The sequence below is a fragment of the Astyanax mexicanus genome, chromosome 1 (genome assembly GCF_023375975.1).
Source record: "Astyanax mexicanus isolate ESR-SI-001 chromosome 1, AstMex3_surface, whole genome shotgun sequence".
NCBI classification, from domain to species: domain Eukaryota; kingdom Metazoa; phylum Chordata; class Actinopteri; order Characiformes; family Acestrorhamphidae; genus Astyanax; species Astyanax mexicanus.
Window position 1 is genome coordinate 117,774,156 of NC_064408.1, and position 18,345 is coordinate 117,792,500.

At 39.5% G+C, this 18,345-nt stretch overlaps 1 protein-coding gene across 1 annotated transcript in view; it reads right to left on the reverse strand.

Annotated features, from left to right (window-relative positions):
• Window positions 1–18,345, reverse strand: part of eif3ha (eukaryotic translation initiation factor 3, subunit H, a) — a 109,784-nt gene that overhangs the window by 83,002 nt on the left and 8,437 nt on the right. The window contains exon 2 of the mRNA XM_022679881.2: window positions 1,980–2,136. Within this exon, the coding sequence (XP_022535602.2) occupies window positions 1,980–2,136 (157 nt within the window). The remainder of the gene's footprint in view (window positions 1–1,979; window positions 2,137–18,345) is intronic.

Sequence of the window (18,345 nt, forward strand, 5' to 3'; positions counted from 1 at the left end):
CAGCTCACAGATGCAGCCTTGTGCTGATCGACATCACCCTTTGTACAGTGATAAGGGGAAAGTGTGCCATCTACTGTACACACCCAGAGAGAGAGAGCAAGACCAATCATGCTCTCTCAGAGCTCTGGCAGCTGATGGCAAGCTGCATGACCGGGATTCGAAACGGTGTTCTCTAGGGGTAAAATGGTACGTGTATTCTTTACCAACAGTCACGGCACTGGGGTTACGGTTCGGTTTGCGCAAACACAAGCAGAATACACAGTACAGGCAGTCAGTCTAGAGACTAGTGGAACCAATGAACATAATAGACAGAACAAAGACAAAGGTGTCTGTGCTGAGTGGCGGGTTTGGGATATGTTTGTGGAAACACATCTAAGCGTTTTACATGCTTACCTACGCCGTAGGTATGATGTAAAAGTATAAATTGGGCTTAACATGCAAATGCATATTTGGCAGCATCGTCCAGACCTACCAATAACCTGAACTAATAAAAATAGCTTCAACCCACTGCTTTTAAGCAGCCTCTAGATGTGGAATGAGACTAAAGTGTTTTCAATAGGGCTGAAATTGTTAAAATGATTGTTTTGGTAGTTGACTAATCTGACTATTATTTTATCGATTAGTCGATTATTTAACAATTATTTCTGCCATATTCTCCAACTCTAAAAACAATATAAACAGCTGAACATGAGGTTTAAAATGCATTTAAATTTAACGTGTATGTAATATGTAATCTGTTGTGTTTGGGCACTTTTGGAAACGCACACTGAGTTGAATTTAAACTGTTTGAGCAAGTCATTTACCCATCTCCCACTGCCCTTCTGTCTCCAGCACTTTGTGTAACGCAGTACTTTTACAAATGAACGATTAGTGGACAATTAAATTTATAGTTGACAAGTTTTAACAACCGATATGGTCGATTATATCGACTAATCGTTGCAGACCTTTCTAATTTTAAAAACCACATTGTTTTTTTTTTTAGTTTGGAGCCTACTGTAAACTTTTATAAACATACAGAGGAGCGTAAAACAAAACATGGTTATAATGAAGTTCCATTGTTATTATGAAGTTAAGGGTGAGGCTATACAGAATTATTTTTTCCACCAACCGTACCGAAAACGTAATGAACTTTATGAGACTGAGGCGGCTTTATAGCACAGTGTGAACCGAACTGTGAATTTTCTGCACCTTTATAAGCCTAGCTTTCTCCTGATCTTAGCAGCATATTAAAGTTTCCAGATTAACTGCATGCGTTACCACATTATTGTCGACAGCCCTAGTTAATAAGATAAGATACTTTTTTTTTATAAATATAAATATCTTTAATTATTTAAGGGACAATTTATCGTCCAATAAAATAAACCGTCACAGCTACGGTGACAGGCTCAGGTACAAGCAACAAACTGGCTTCACAGACAGAAGACAAGATAATGCCGTGCTTCAGTAAACATAAGTCCCAGGGCTCCCATCTCCAGCTTGGCCTTTTGCTCCTGCTGCAACTTCTAGACAGACGCTTGTTAGCGGAGTTGGACGGCATTCGGTCAGCCGGGCTCTAACGAGCAGCGCGTATTGGCGGGGTCACCTCTCGCAGTCTGGGGGCCAAGGTTAGGGACTGACCCCTCGAGTCTGACAGCATGCTGGGAACTAATCACAGCAACATCATGATAACTAATAACTGGCCTAGCGTCGATCATGTTTTATAGATAGCAGCAGACAGCGGAGTCTACCGGCACCTCGTACAAAGACGCAGCACCTTGTTTTAAATTAGGAGCACGCTGCTGGGCATGCTGGGAAATCTCACTTGAAAATGAGACTCTGGGTCTCCAGAGACTTACCTGGTTATATAAAGGTTAAAAAGGCAATTAACATTTAAAGATGTAACAGAAAGACTCCATTTGTGCAGCTCATTATGAGGATAGCGTGCGTGCGGAACAGTGGGGGGGTTGGTGGGGTGAGGATGGAGGGATTTGTGCTCCTACCTTCATCAAAGTCGGCGTCATCCTCGGTGTGCTGAGGGAAGGGGAAGCAGTTGGTGATCTCCAGCCGGTCGTCCACCACCAGTCCCAGCAGGACTCCCTGCACCACTTCACTGCCCTGACCCTCTTCATGGTAGTGCTTGATGATCTTTAGCACCACCTGCCAAACACAGAACAGAAAGGTCAGATGAAACCATTAAAAACTAGGAAAGGAGAGGTTACTCAACACTGTTGGATGTGTTACACTCCTGCAGGTTCACACTAAGGGATGGGCATCTTCACTGGTTTCACAGTTGATTTAATTCCGATTCAAAAGGTCCCAATTCGATTAATTTAGGGAAACAATAAAAATTACAATACAATAAAAATGTGTAGTTTACTAAAAACTTTTACAGAATTTGGAACCCAGTATTATCTCGCTTTGAAAATATGCAAAACATCACCTTAGACTAAAGTAAAGAGTGAACTTTCAGCATTATTTTTATTGCACATCCTAGTGTGTGGAATTGATAACCAAATCTGTACATGACCTCCCCAGCTTAAGTTGGGTATAGGGGATGGGTGGTGGGGTTGATAGTGTGTGGTGTGTTTTTTTTCTGGTTGGTTGGTTGTTTTTTTTGGGGGGGGGGAAATTATAATAAATGTCTATTTATTATAATAAATTATAATAAATGTAAAAAATGTAATTTGATGCTTGTCTTTCGAATACGGAAAAAAAAAGTTTAAATATAAAATGTATGTAATTATATAAGGAACACTTTAACTTCCATTATTAAAATACTAGTTTTTAGTATTACATTCTTTTTATTATTTAATGTAGCTCAGTTAATTGCGACAGCGTGTTTTTTTACATCTCTATACAGGTTTGGACCACTTTGACCACTTTACTCAGATGTTTACGTGTGGGTAAAATATAACGTGCTTCCAGAACACCAATCAGGCTTCGGACGTAACATGCTTCATAAATGTATTTATTTGCAAACAAAAGTGTGAAATTTACCCAGACCCACTAGCCCAGATGTGATACTATAATAAGCATAGTGATAATAAAAACACAACAAGCTAAATTAATAATGTTAAGAGAGAAAAGCCAGTCTGAATGAGTGAAAATACAGTAGACAATGACTTGTATGATTTGTACAGAAACTTCCCGCAGTGCGACTTCTGGGTGCCGAATCTTGTGCTTCAGCTCACCTCAGCCAGAGGGTAGTGCTTGAAAAAGTCTGGTCTCATGAGATAAAACGCGAAACGTTAAAACTCATATATGGGGAAAAATGTGCCAATTTTAAAGATCAATTTGGGTTTATATGAATTGATATTCAATCATTTAAATGAAGATAATTTTCAATCGAAGAATCGATTTTTTTTAAAACAACCCTAGTTCACACTACACGATTTAAGCCAAGTTTTTCAATCGCCATCAGTTTTTCGTTGATGGCCGACAAAAACTCTGCTCGGACACAAATCTGGGATCTCAGCGTTCGCACAGTCACCTAATGTGAACTACTGAAAGACGCTTGCAGAGCAGTCACCAACTGATCACAGACCAGTCGCAGACACCTGGCAAACACTTGGCTTGCTCGATATCTGACTCAGTCGGCGACTGAGAGCCAGGAGCAGAGGCTACATACTGCCAACGGAATTACAAAGAAAGTGAGAGAGAGAGAACCACGAGTACAAAACACACACCCTGCATTACAAAGCCATTTATGGAGAGTCTGGCCGCTTCCCCCTCCCTTTATAACTTGAAATGACTTAAAATCTAGAGGGAGCCTATAATGAGTCCTCCATGAACAGGGTGAAAAGAGCTAAAAGCTGAAGAAAAAAAAACTGGTTCTTGTTAGTATTTTTTATCATTTTAGAAAGTAAAATAATTAGGCCTGTCACAATAATTGCAATATCGATTTATCGTACAGTAAATGAACATGACCTCAATAATTTTTAATAATAGATATATTGTCTATTGTGTTAATTTGTATGTTTGTTCACATATAAAACAGTGAACAGTATTTTAGACAGTCATGCTTCAATAACTTTAAAATTTTTTAAATAAGTTTAATTCAATGTTGCTGTTTTTAAAAAGTGTATAATTACTTTTTTATGCTGTTCTGTTATCATTAAGTCTGTGGTATTTAATAGTCTTAAAATTACAAAAATATCGTGTGTCGCAATAATTTCTGGGACAATATATTGTCCACAAAAAATTATAATCGTTACAGGCCTAAGAAAAATGTATTTAACAAAAACAAAAGCCTAGAAAGCGTGCCAGTATATTTTAGTGTATCTACAGAAATCAAGTTTTACACTGATCCTGGAGATACAAGTAGAGCATGTTTAAAAAGCATATAACGTTTGATGTAGTTCTGTATTGAGGACATAAGTACATATTTCAGTATAGAACAGACTCAGACATTTATAAACTCTGATTTTGCTGAGTTGCTTTCTATGAACCTGTTCATGTTGGACTCACTTTAAGTGCGTATTCTCCTCTATAGAGATTCTCTGGCATGGCATTGCTAGTTCTCATGTGTGTAGTTCTGGTGTGTTCATGTGACTACGACATTTTTCCTCTAATAGTATAGAAACAAATCACAATACATATCATACCGCTAAGTGCTTGCCTTTATGCAGACCTACTAAATTGCTTTGTAAAGGGTACTTAATTCATTCAAATGGTGAAATAAGAAAAAAAAAATAGCCAAAATGTTTCACTTGGATTAGTTTCAGCCCAAAATGTTCATTTCAGTGCATCCCTTCATAGAGCACTTTTATAAAAGAGGTAAAAGCCAGACAGGGAAAAATCCTTTCATATTTAAAAGGTAGACCAGTCCTGAAATAAAGCACAGGTTCAACAGGTCAGATGATTAAACAGCGAGTAAAAAGAGCAGCAGTGCATGAATGTGTTCATATCTGCAAATGGACGAGCGCAGAGCTGCCATTTTTCGGTCCAAAAAATGAAATGGACTCCCCTGCATGGCAACAGGTCACAGCGCTGGCACTCGGGGTGCTGTATGGAAGTCCGAGAGAGGCCTGGGGTTAATGGAAACACAATTACCCTCACTGTCTCATTACGCTGTCCGCGGGAGAGCTGCTCTCTGAATAAAGCTCACAGCTCCGCGGCCTCCTTGACACGCAGTCAAATCTAGCCGGGGCGCTGCACGCTGTGCCCTTAGTCTGATTGGGCACTATATTTTTAGGTGTAGAACAGCATGAAGCATGATTTTAGTGTGGATTCAATACAGCCACGCTGCGAGATGACCATACAGAGAAGCTGAAAAAATAAACTTCTAATTAATCCCACAAATTCAAGATGAAGTTCAAGAGGCTTCAGCCATATAAAACGTATACAGTATAGCAAAAGAGGTCTTCTAAATCTAAAACACAGTGTGTTTCTAGACTGCAGAGGACGATTTACAGTCAACACTACATCAACAATCCATTACAGTCAGCACTCAACCAACACACAGCGGCGAGAAGCGGCAGCCAATCACGCACAGCGTACTCTCAACCGGAAACAACAGTCCACTTGGAGAGAACTGCATTGGCCACTAAGGTAGGGCAGCAACTAAGGGCTTTTTTAGTACCATATGTTTTAGACTATAATGCGCACTTAAAATTCTTAAATTTATCCAAATATCATCAGTGCGCCTTATGTATGAATTCTACCAGTCAGGTATTAAGTAGAAGTAAAGGCACTCTGCTGATGTACAGAGCTATAAGGGTGAGTTTTCAAGTTTCTCCAGCACTAAGGCTGGAGCAGCATCAGCTGCTAAATCGCAACGCTAGTTCTTCTGACGTTCAGAGTCGAGTATACTGGACTGTAGTCTGCATTTTTTGCTGTGTTAAAACAAGGTACTTGTGAAGAACTGCTAGCTGATAGTAGGGCTATGAATCTTTGGGAATCCCACAATTCGATTCAGAATCGATTCTTGGTGTCACGATTTGATTTTTTTCCGATTCTTTCAAATCGGTTGGATTTCTTTTTCTTCATTCTTCATACTTTAGCAGCGCAACAACAAACACTGTAACACGACACTACATGTCTCTCTGTAGCCTAATAGGGAGAGGCAGTAAGAGCAGAAACTTTCCCTGTCCTGTTGCTGCTGTCTTGTAACACTCACCTACTGTCCCGCAGAGCTTTTTAACTGTCTCACAGAGCTCAGCTACTGTCCTGCTGAGCTCTTTAACCTCTTACTGCAGAAGCGCCCTCTTCTGACGGGCCCGTCCTGACTATGTAAATTAGAATGCTTAAAAGCGTCAAATATTCTAAACACACAGACAAACTAACCAACTCATATTTTTTAGTACTACTTTAACTGCCTGCATGCAATTTTACAGCCATCTACATAAAACCAGTGGCCAGAAACCTCCAACTGAAAACAGCCTGTTTTTTCACATTGTTTACATGGGGAACACGCCTCTCCAACAAAATTGCCTTATAAAATATTATTAGTATGTAAAATCAGCATCAGATTTTATTATAGAAAATTCACTTACTATCATAGCATCCACCATACAGCACTTAACTGCAGGTAAAATATCCATAAAGTCCTTTATTCGCCCGCTCACTCCTCCTCACAAACACGCATTTATTTTCAGCGCAACCGCAACAGAATCTTCTCAAGCTCCTAGCGACCACACAATGTAATGTTTTCACGTAAAGTTGTACGTGAATACAAAGCTAAGGATGTCCTTTTCTAGATTCTGTGTTTTTTATTGGTCCACAAACCACTACTTTTCTTGAGTGATCGTCTTTTGAAACAATGGCGTGAGCGCTGGATCGTGCTGGTGTTCAGGGCTGTCCAATCAAATCAGGTCATAGCCTTTCTCCAAAAGTGATTGACACCTATTTCAACCAATAGTTCACCCTTGGACGAAAACACTGATATGTAATTTGCCCTGATTGGTCTCCTAATGGCTGGGGGAGGAGCATGCCAAACAGTCAGCACCTGTTGCGCTGTCACCAAAAAAAAAAAAAACACTCCAAATGCCAAACTCCATAGCACACACAGCGCGCAAACATGTGATTTTATCAAAAAAATATTAATATTACTCTGAGATGGATTTACATTACTTTATTTTATCACAAAGAAACAAAAAAAATATTAAAATGTTGTTTTATAGAGACAGATTTACCTCTGTGTTAGACTGGGGCGCTCTGGAGAGGTTTTGAAGCCTTTGGAGACGCCTGGTGGACACCTTATATAATGCAGTGTAATTTCTCAGTGCTTTCATATAAATGTTTTTAAATTTTGTAATTTGTTTGTCAAGACCCTAATAAACCAGAAAACGTAGAGACTGATTGGCTATTCATCACCAACATCCATGAACACACTATAAACTAAACTACACACTAACTCCAAATATAACAGGCGCTTTGTTTTTTTTTTACATTTTCCTCTGCATTTGATGTTCTCAAATAGAACCTAAATAATGAAAATTCCCTCTTGGAAGTGAATTACTGTTTTGTCCCAAGTGTCTACTTCAGTTTAAGCCCCGAATGGTCATTGTGCTATATGTAAAACTTAAGATATCCAGTGTGATAGCATAGTAGTGCAAATCGCAAGAAAATGAGCAAAAAAATGGATCTGCACTAAAGGGTTAAAGAGCTCCGCAGGACAGTAGGTGAGCTCCGCGAGACAGTATGAGCTCCGGGGTACAGTTAAAAAGCTCCGCGAGACAGTAGCTGAGCTCCGCGAGACAGTAGCTGAGCTCCACGAGACAGTAGCTGAGCTCCGCGAGACAGTAGCTGAGCTCCGCGAGACAGTTAAAAAGCTCCGCGAGACAGTAGCTGAGCTCCACGAGACAGTTAAAAAGCTCCGCGCGACAGTTAAAAAGCTCCGCGAGAGCCATTAAAAAGGTGTCAAATAAAATAAAACATGATTTTAGTGTGGATTCTTAACGGCCACCCTGTGAAATGACCATACAAATACACTACAAATTAATACACCAACTCAAAATGAAGTTCTTGGGGCTTCTCATTTAAGTTTCAACCATATAAAAGTACACAGTATAGAAAGATATCACTTTAAAAGTATGGGGCAATTTAGCACTAGACAACACATCAAAACTACATCAAAGTGCAAATGTGAATATATCAAGAACTAAAGTGCAAAACACGAACAGCAGCAGGAACAGTAATGGACAGGAGAATGCAGCACTCAGGGCTGAATGATAGTGGTGAGAACAGTTATGTAACAGTATCTATATATTAAAAAAAAAAAAAAGTCAACGTCAAATATGGATACTACAAAATATGGAGAAAGGAAACGTACATGTTTTCACTCGTCAACCAGGTCTGGATTATTTTTTAGATGATTTATTGTGACAGAAATTAATGATGAATAATGACATTGATATATTCATATTGCAAAAGTATAATAGTGCAATGCTGTGTTTGCCGTTTATTTAAAGTAATCATCCATTAAAGCGACAGTACGACAGAAAGTATCCAGAGTTTTGGGGAGTTTTATCACTTGTGCTGAATAATTAATTCTGCACCAAATCTGACCAAATCTGGGAACAAGAAGAACTTTTTCCCAAGCTGTAGATTGATTGAACAATTCCATTTGTCACTTTTCTGAGTGAATAATTGTTGTTTGCTGCTGTTTTTCTATTTTACTTGGATATAAACACTCATACAGTGAAGAACAGCAGCAGGAGCTGCTCAGATAAAGTGCTATTCTCATTTCTCTCAAGGCAGGACAGAGTGAGACAAGCGTTTGACTCCACAGAGTTGAGGTACGGTCACTCCAGTGTGTTAGCTTGTTACGCTAACTGGCTAGTGTTAGTAAGCGAGCTGTGCCAGTATGCTACTTCTGAAGTTCTGTTCTAAATAGTGCTCCACAGCACCTCTAGCAATATGGATAGCACTAGTGTAAACTCAACCTTGACACTTTTATCCATAGTTAAGACTAGTTAGGATGATTAAATAGCAATCAATATGCGATTGGTACACACTTCTTATTTTCCTTATGTGACATTGCACATCCTGTGACGTGACTCTTACTTATGCACGCATTGGGATGGCAAAACTACCCCCGTACCAGTAACGTGGACTCAATACCAATGCCCAAACTTTACACATTACATAACCAGAGTTCTAGGACAGCGAGGAATCTGCTTATTGGTATGCCACTCCAGACACCTCTCAGAAGCTTTCATTTTAATATGCCAGTGCAGTGGAGACGTAAATGTGGCAGTGAGGCCTCCTTCCTCCAAATTTAATGGCCGATGCGGTGTCTCATCACCATTCAAAATGAGGATGTCTACTTCATCCACGTCAGAGAGAGAAAGAGAGCTAGTGAGATTCCTCACCTACAGCAGGAGAGACAAGATTTAGACAAAAATACATATGGAGAGATTTATTATTTCTGAGAGCTGCAACAGCAACAGTAGAAAACCATGAAAACCCAAGATTTTTAAACCAATATCAACAAAAATAAACAAAACAAGATGAAAGAGAATCAAACAAGCTGTGAATTAATAAAATAAAGGCATGAAGAGATGACTATTTCTTGTTATTGCACTCTGGTGGTTGTTCACAGGCTCTTTCTAATTGGTCCAACTCTTGCAAAGTTTTTCAGTTTTCTTGTGTGGTGAACATGGTGCTAGAAGGTTAATCGTAGCAATGGTTATAACACGGCCAAAATGTATTTTATATATTTCATATATATTTCAGTCAAAACTTCGATTTTTCAGTACTTCTCTAAATCAATTTAATACAAAAAAAGAATTACAGTTTTAAAGCATTTTATATACAGGTAGTAGTTACAAGACTGCCTCTATTGTTATTAAATTAGCATGTTAGCTAGCTCGCTGCTAATGGTACTACGTTAGCTAGCTCTCTGCTAACCTTAGTTCTAACTCCAGTAATGTAGCTACATAACTCGCTGCTAATGTTAGTATGTTAGCTAGCTCACTGCTAACATTAACTAGCTTTCCGCTAACCTTAGTTCTCTCCTCAGTAATGTAGCTACATAACTCGCTGCTAATGTTAGCTAGCTCTCCGCTAAACTTAGTTCTCTCCTCGGTAATGTAGCTACATAACTTGCTGCTAATGTTAGCTAGCTCTCCGCTAAACTTAGTTCTCTCCTCGGTAATGTAGCTACATAACTTGCTGCTAATGTTAGCTAGCTTTCCGCTAACCTTAGTTCTCTCCTCAGTAATGTAGCTACATAACTCGCTGCTAATGTTAGCTAGCTCTCCGCTAAACTTAGTTCTCTCCTCGGTAATGTAGCTACATAACTTGCTGCTAATGTTAGCTAGCTCTCCGCTAAACTTAGTTCTCTCCTCGGTAATGTAGCTACATAACTTGCTGCTAATGTTAGCTAGCTCTCCGCTAAACTTAGTTCTCTCCTCGGTAATGTAGCTACATAACTTGCTGCTAATGTTAGCTAGCTCTCCGCTAAACTTAGTTCTCTCCTCGGTAATGTAGCTACATAACTTGCTGCTAATGTTAGCTAGCTCTCCGCTAAACTTAGTTCTCTCCTCGGTAATGTAGCTACATAACTCGCTGCTAATGTTAGCTAGCTCTCCGCTAAACTTAGTTCTCTCCTCGGTAATGTAGCTACATAACTTGCTGCTAATGTTAGCTAGCTCTCCGCTAAACTTAGTTCTCTCCTCGGTAATGTAGCTACATAACTCGCTGCTAATGTTAGCTAGCTCTCCGCTAAACTTAGTTCTCTCCTCGGTAATGTAGCTACATAACTTGCTGCTAATGTTAGCTAGCTCTCCGCTAAACTTAGTTCTCTCCTCGGTAATGTAGCTACATAACTCGCTGCTAATGTTAGTATTTTAGCGAGCTCAGTGCTAATGTTAGCTAGCTCTCTGCTAAACTTAGTTCTCTCCTCAGTAATGTAGCTACATAACTCGCTGCTACTGTTAGTATGTTAGCTAGCTCACTGCTGTTAGCTAGCTCTCTGCTAAACTTAGTTCTCACTCCAGTAATGTAGCTACATAACTTGCTGCTAATGTTAGTATTTTAGCTAGCTCAGTGCTAATGTTAGCTAGCTCTCTGCTAAACTTAGTTTTCTCCTCAGTAAATGTAGCTACATAACTCGCTGCTAATGTTAGTATTTTAGCTAGCTCAGTGCTAATGTTAGCTAGCTCTCTGCTAAACTTAGTTCTCTCCTCAGTAATGTAGCTACATAACTTGCTGCTAATGTTAGCTAGCTCTCCGCTAAACTTAGTTCTCACTCCAGTAATGTAGCTACATAACTTGCTGCTAATGTTAGTATTTTAGCAAGCTCAGTGCTAATGTTAGCTAGCTCTCTGCTAAACTTAGTTCTCTCCTCAGTAATGTAGCTACATAACTCGCTGCTAATGTTAGTATGTTAGCTAGCTCACTGCTAACATTAACTAGCTTTCCGCTAACCTTAGTTCTCTCCTCAGTAATGTAGCTACATAACTCGCTGCTAATGTTAGTATTTTAGCTAGCTCAGTGCTAATGTTAGCTAGCACGTTGCTAAACTCTGTTCTCTCCTCAGTAATGTAGCTACATAACTCGCTGCTAATGTTAGTATGTTAGCTAGCTCTCTGGTAACCTTAGTCTTCTTTTTGGTAATGTTAGCTAACTCACCGCTAAAGTTAGCATGTGCTTTCCCACTGGCATTAAATGCAGTCTGAAAATGTAATACCTACAGCAAATAAACAGTAAATTTAAGATAATTGAAGACCTTAATTACTCGGATTTTAATTTAAGACATTTTGAGACTTTTTAAGGACCTGCAGGAACCATGTTTTAACCTTGTTCAATATAAAAGATGTGTGTATGGTTTAAGAAGCTGCCTGCTATAGAAAACAAATAGCTAAACTAAACTTTTTTTTTTATATTGATTTCATTTAAGCTTTATTGTTCTTGCACAGTTTTAGCTCCCTTAAAAATAAATGTAAAAGAAATATTGCTGTAAAGTGTGCTGTTTTTTGTTAATTTTCTTGGCATATTTACCAATAAAAAATATAAATCTGAATGATCAATTATTTACAAAATGTCAACATTTTAAAATCCTAATCGAGAAACGTTGATATATCTGAAGAATATCAAATCATTATTTTTTCTACAATATCTCCCAACACTAGAGGATGTTTGTTCAACTTACGTCACAAAGAGATCTGGTAAAACTCCTTACTTGTTATAGGAGTCAAGGTTCATACAATATAAGCAAGATATTTTGAGTTGTGGAAAGAGTAGAGCAGATACAAGGAAACAGCAGAACAGTAGAAGGCTATAAACACTTAGAGTCCTGTTATTTAAAATGGCCCACCAAAAAAAAAAAAACAAGAAAAGATAAAAGAACACCAAACAATGCAGAAATCAATAAAATAAAGGCATAAGAGCTGACTGGCTCAGTCTCTGGTTGTTGTTTACAGGCTTCTCTAATTGGTTCAACTCTTGTTCACTAATTGCACAGTTGTTGAGTCTTCTGGAGAACTGATCATATTAGTGATAAATTACAGCGAAGGCCTCTGTTCTGGGTTTATCACACAAAACATAAAATTGAACAAATTGCCCAATAACACAAAACAGCCAAAGCTCACCCAATGTTTGTGGAAACATAGTCTAACAAACACATATGGGCTATTTTTTATATTGCACCCATTGTTGAAACAGTTGTGCAAATTCACACACAAAGCTGGTCTAGTCTCTGTAGAGAAAGATGTAACACCATCAAGAACCTTTCAGCAACAGACAAAGAGATACAGACTACAGGGGGACTGACAAGTACAAACGGCAGGTTTAAGTTCATGTTTATGCTCTACACGCATAAATTACCCAAGTTTTTAGAGTCATATATTACGCTTAAGTGTTCACAACCTGTTACACATGAATTATACACAATGTACAGGGCTAAGATGGTAAAGTTAGTTCAGCCAACTCTGTTGTGGTAAATTTATTAGAATAGCAATGCAGAGGGAATTGTATGATTAGACTAGCTTTGTTGATGAAAAGTCATAACAATAGCTCTGCTGTGCTACATTTATGATCAGAAGGATCAGAATAGCTCTGATGAGGGAAATTCATGATAGAATAGATCTGCAGAAGTAAATGCATGAAGAGAAAAAAATTGCTGAGGTAAATGTATGAGTAGAATAGCTCGGCTCAGCTAAGGTTAATGTACGATTAGACTTGTTCTGCGGAGCTAAATGCATGATTAAAATAGCTCTGCTGAGGTAAATTTATTATTAGGATAGCACTGCAGTGGGAATTGTATCATTAGACTAGCTTTGCTGAGGGAAATAAACTATGAGAATACCTCTGCTGAGCTACATTTATGATCAGAAAAGCTCTGCTGAGGTAAATGTATGAGTAGAACAGCACTGCAGTGGGAATTATATCATTAGACTAGCTTTGCTGAGGGAAATTCATTATAAGAATACCTCTGCTGAGGTAAATTTATGGTTAAAATAGCACTGCAAAGGGAATTGTATGATTAGATTAGCTCTGCTGTAGTAAATTGTATGATTAGACTAGCTCTGCTGAGGAAAAAAAATATGATTAGAATAGACCTGCTGAGCTACATTTATGATTCGAATAGCTCTGCTGAGGTAAATGCATGATTAGAATAGTCCTGCTGAGGTAAATGTATAAATAGCTAATCAGAATAGCTCTGCTGAGCTAAATTTATGATTAGAATAGCTCTGCTGAGCTACATTTATTACTGGAATGTGCCATATCCTTACTTGCAAGGTGCGCATGTTAATAACACAGTACATCTTGTGCTGAGATGTAAGCTGGCCGTGTTCCAGGTGTCTTTCTGCCGCTGGGGACACTGGCAGGATGTTGAGTGACACTGTGACACCACGTCACACAGGATCTCAAAGGGCAGACATGACACAGGACACATGACAGAGCAGGCATGCTGCTTTCATAAAGTGAACATATAAGGAAGGTCGTAGCCCCCTGTCACGACACGGAAGCCTCGGTGCAGGAGACGTGCTGACAGGAAAGGCCACAGCTTTCCACAAAAGCTCCTGCAAGAAACCAGCAGGAGAGAACAGGCGTCCTACTGGAGAAAGGAATTACAATCTGATTTCACTCTGACTAACCGGAGACACTTAAATACCAAGTGTAAATTCATGCGGCTACTATGTGGATTTCATTTTTATAAGATTTTAGTCACAAAAGAGCAAACTTAGTCGTAAATTTATGAAAATGAACCATCAAGTTAGTCTAAACCACTCTAAGCAAAAAATCTAATTTGAGTCACTTTAGTCTTTCAATGTGAACACATTTAAATAAGCAAGAAGAGAAAGAAAATACATTATTTAAGCTGTAAAAAGTGAATATTTAACCCCCAGTCAGTTTCTCACACTCAGATTAAACCTTAGGCTAGATTTAAACTAATGTATTTAAATGTAGTCTAGATTTTACCAGATTATAAGGCTCGTTTTAAGAAATAACAGTATGTGACAGTAATCTACACAGATTTCTCTCCTGAAAACTGTTCATTTGGGTGAGTAAAGCGTTTCCGTTTATTTACAGCAAGCTTAGATTTACAATATTTTCAACAGCTTAGCACTAGTAAATTTCACGCGACGGTGCTAAACTGAGGATTCATCCCACATATCTTGTTTTCACACAGTAAACACGCAGACTACAGTCCGATATTCTCACCTCTGAAGGGTGAAAGATCTAGCACTGTGGTTAGCGGCTAATGTTAATGCTGTTCCAGTCTCTGTGCTGGAGAAACTTCACTGAAACTCAACCGTATAAAGCTGTACTTCAGTGGAGAGGCTTTACTGCTCCTTAATACCAGACTGGTAGAATTCATACACAAGGAGCACCATATTATAGGGTGCACTCGCGATTAAAGTTTTTTTTAAGTGTGCCTTAAAGTGGGAAAAATACGATATTTCCAATGTGGATTCACCACTGACACTTTATTTAATCAAAGACAAAGATTAACAGTCAGTCTAAGAAACTGCGCCCAGTTGCATAAAACACACAAAACTTAAGTGAAGTATTTCCCTTAAGATTGCCCATAGAATTTCCTTAAAAGTAAGTGTGCTGCAGGAATAAAATTACCCCCAAGTGATATTTATTAGCTTTCTTAAAGGGAATAAACATCATTAACCCTTAAAGGAGAAATCCAGTGTGTAGAAACATAAGGAAAACTTTTGTCAAATAGCCCAACTCCGTTCTCCCCCAGCATTCCCAAGTACAGCGCTTTTAACAGGCTTACAAAATATTCATGCTCAGTCAAATCAGTCGACCTACCACAACTTTAAAAAGGGGGAGTCCGAATAACTACTTAGAAGTACTATGTGTAAAAACAGAGTTTTAATTTTAAAGCCCCACAAGGTAAGATTGAGATTTTGTGCTTATACAGTTGCAGAGTGTAATAAATGTCTCCCAGCACGTTTTATCTACAATACCAACATAATATATATATATATATTTACATATATACAGTAGACTGTTATTACTACTAAAATGTACTACATAAATAGTGGACAATCAGCTTTACAGAAGCCTCCAATGCAATTTGACTTTGCTAAACTTTACCTTTTTTTCCCCCATTGTTTTTTTCCTTTCCAGAACAGATACCTGATTCACAAATACCTGCTGATTCCTCCATTACCTACAATAATGACTCCAATAAATCCCGGTATACATACTGTTCCCATTTTCCACATTTTATTTCAGTGAAAGCAGTTTCCAGTGTCAGAAAAAATAATAATGTTAAAAGAATGCCATTCTCTAGCTGAATAACTCCATATTTGAATGGTTTCAGAGCCACTAAACAATAAAAATTGCCACAGTTGCCGAGTCAAGCACAATTTAAGGAAGCATAATGGCACCAAGCTTGGATTAATAGCTTCTCTTCAGAGCAATAAAAAGAAGCATTAAAACACTGCCACACTTAAGAAACAAAAAGTCAGATAAAAAGTGGCATTTGGCTGTGGAGCAGCGAGACTGTGCTCCGTCTGATATCTTAGGATGAACTGATGAACACACATACATACAGAACCTGACCTTTCTGATGCTCTCAAAACCAATCAAATCCACAGAATCAACATCTACTGTACAGGATTTGGGAATCACAGCACCTCAGGATACGATATCACAATATATTACCCATGATAACTAGGGCTGGGTATTGAAATTCAATATCAAATTGGCACAGACCAAAATGTCACAATACTTAGAAATACCTAAAGGTCGAGAAAAAATAAAAATAAAAAAGGTATGCCCATTTTCGATACTTCAGTGAGTTAAATGATCAGAGAGCAAGCACAAAAACATGGTGATGTTCACGGCATTCATACAAATTGTCGACACACCGCTGCTGGGATAAAATCTCAGGCGCTCTCTCGCTCTCACGCCATCTCTCGCTCCCCCACTTGCGCTGTCTCTCAATAACTCGCGCTTTCTCTTCCTCTCGCTCACTCGCTTCCTCTCTCTTATTCCCTGTCTTACATATCTCTCACAATCCCTGTCTCACATATCTCTCACTAACTCGTGCTTTCTCTCCCTCTTCTCGCTCACTCGCTCCGTCTCTCGCTCTCTCTCAATCGCTGTCTCACACTCGCTCCGTCTCTCGCTCCCTTTTACTCGCTCCGTCTCTCGCTCTCTCTCAAACGCTGTCTCACCCTCGCTCGGTTTCTCGCTAACTCACACTGTCTCTCACTCTCCTACACTCTCCCTCTCACTGTATCTTGGTATCTCGCGCAGTCTCTCCGTCTCCCTCACTTGTGCTGTCTCTCCTTCTCTCACTCACGCTGTCTCTCAATCTCACTCACTCGCTAACTTTCTCGCTAACTGGGGCGGTCTCTTGCTTTCTATCCCTCAAGCTGTCTCTTCTTCTCTCTATCTCGTGCTATCTCTCACTAACTCACGCTGTCTCTCGTTTTCTCACTCGCTGTCTGCTAATTCACAATGTCTCTCAATAACTAGCGCTGTCTCTCCCTCTCTCTCGCTCACACTACCTCGCGCTGTCTCTCCCTCTCTCTCACTCACACTAACTCACGCTGTCTCTCCATCTCACTTGCTCCGTCTCACTTGCGCTGTCTCTCCTTTTCTCACTCTGTCTTTTGCTAATACCTTTTCTCACTCGCTGTCTCTCCCTTTTTTTTCCCACTCAAACTAACTCACAGTCTCTCCTTATCTCTCTCAAGCTGTCTCTCCCTCACTGTCTCTCGCTAACTTGCACTGTCTCTCCTCTCCCTCAGACTTGAGAGACTTGCACTGTTTCTCATTCTCTCACTCACGCTAACTCACGCTGTCTTTCCATCTCACTTGCTCTGTCTCACTCGCGCCGTCTCTCCTTTTCTCACTCGCTGTCTCTCAATAACTAGCACTGTCTCTCCCTCTCTCTCACTCACACTAACTCACGCTGTCTCTCCCTCTCTCACTGTCTCTCGCTAACTTGCGCTGTCTCTCATTCTCGCATTCACGCCACCTCTCACCAATTTGTGCCATCTCTCCCCCTCATTCACTCTCTCGCCAACTTGTCTGTCCCTCTCCCGCATTCACTTTCTCTCACTAAGTCACACTTACTTCCCAGCATCTGTGATACTGAAGATAAAATACTCCTAAATAAGCAAATACCAGGAATTAGTTTTACAGAATTAAAAAAAAAACAATAATCTTTACCAGAAGTTTAGTATATTCATTAGAGTAGCGCCACCAAGTGGAGTAATGAAGCAGTGACTTTAGTTTCAAATTGGGGGAGCGAGTCTTGTTTGTTTCAATATATATGTATGTATATATATATATATATATATATATATATATATATATATATATCCATATTTGTCACCACATAATGTATCGCAAACATAAAAAAAATAAATAAGAACCAAAGAATCAATATTTAGTGAAAACTGCTTTAGTCTGCGCCTCTTTTCCTCCTCTTCCGGTGTAGTGTGGAGAGCTTGCCCGTCCGAGTTTGCCATTGGGATTGTGACAGTGTTACCCACTACGCTACACCAACCACGATGCATTAATCATTCTCTTCCAGGTCTGAAAGCACTGGAACTCTGTCTCCTCTCTCTTTGCTCTGCACGTCAGACGGCGCGTGAAAATGACAGTAATATTTCTGAGCTCTAGATGTGTCTACTTCGTTACGTAACCAAAAATCTGTCACATTTCTGACAGGCTGAGGAGTTCCGGTGCTCAGCAGAACCGATACGATCCAGTCGGTGGTTTCTGGGAAGTGAAATTCAGTACCCGGTCCAAGACAGCAGCCAGCCGCAGCAGGATGAAGGGTTGTTTATGAAGTAGTTTTCTCCCTGTGATCCTGAAACAGGCTTTTAGGTGATGGAGGAAAAAGAGCCAAAGCTTAACACCCTTGAAGCGAGGTTCTGTCAGGCTTATCATCTCAAATAGAGGTGCCACTCCACGGGTGTTCCGCAAAGCGACGAT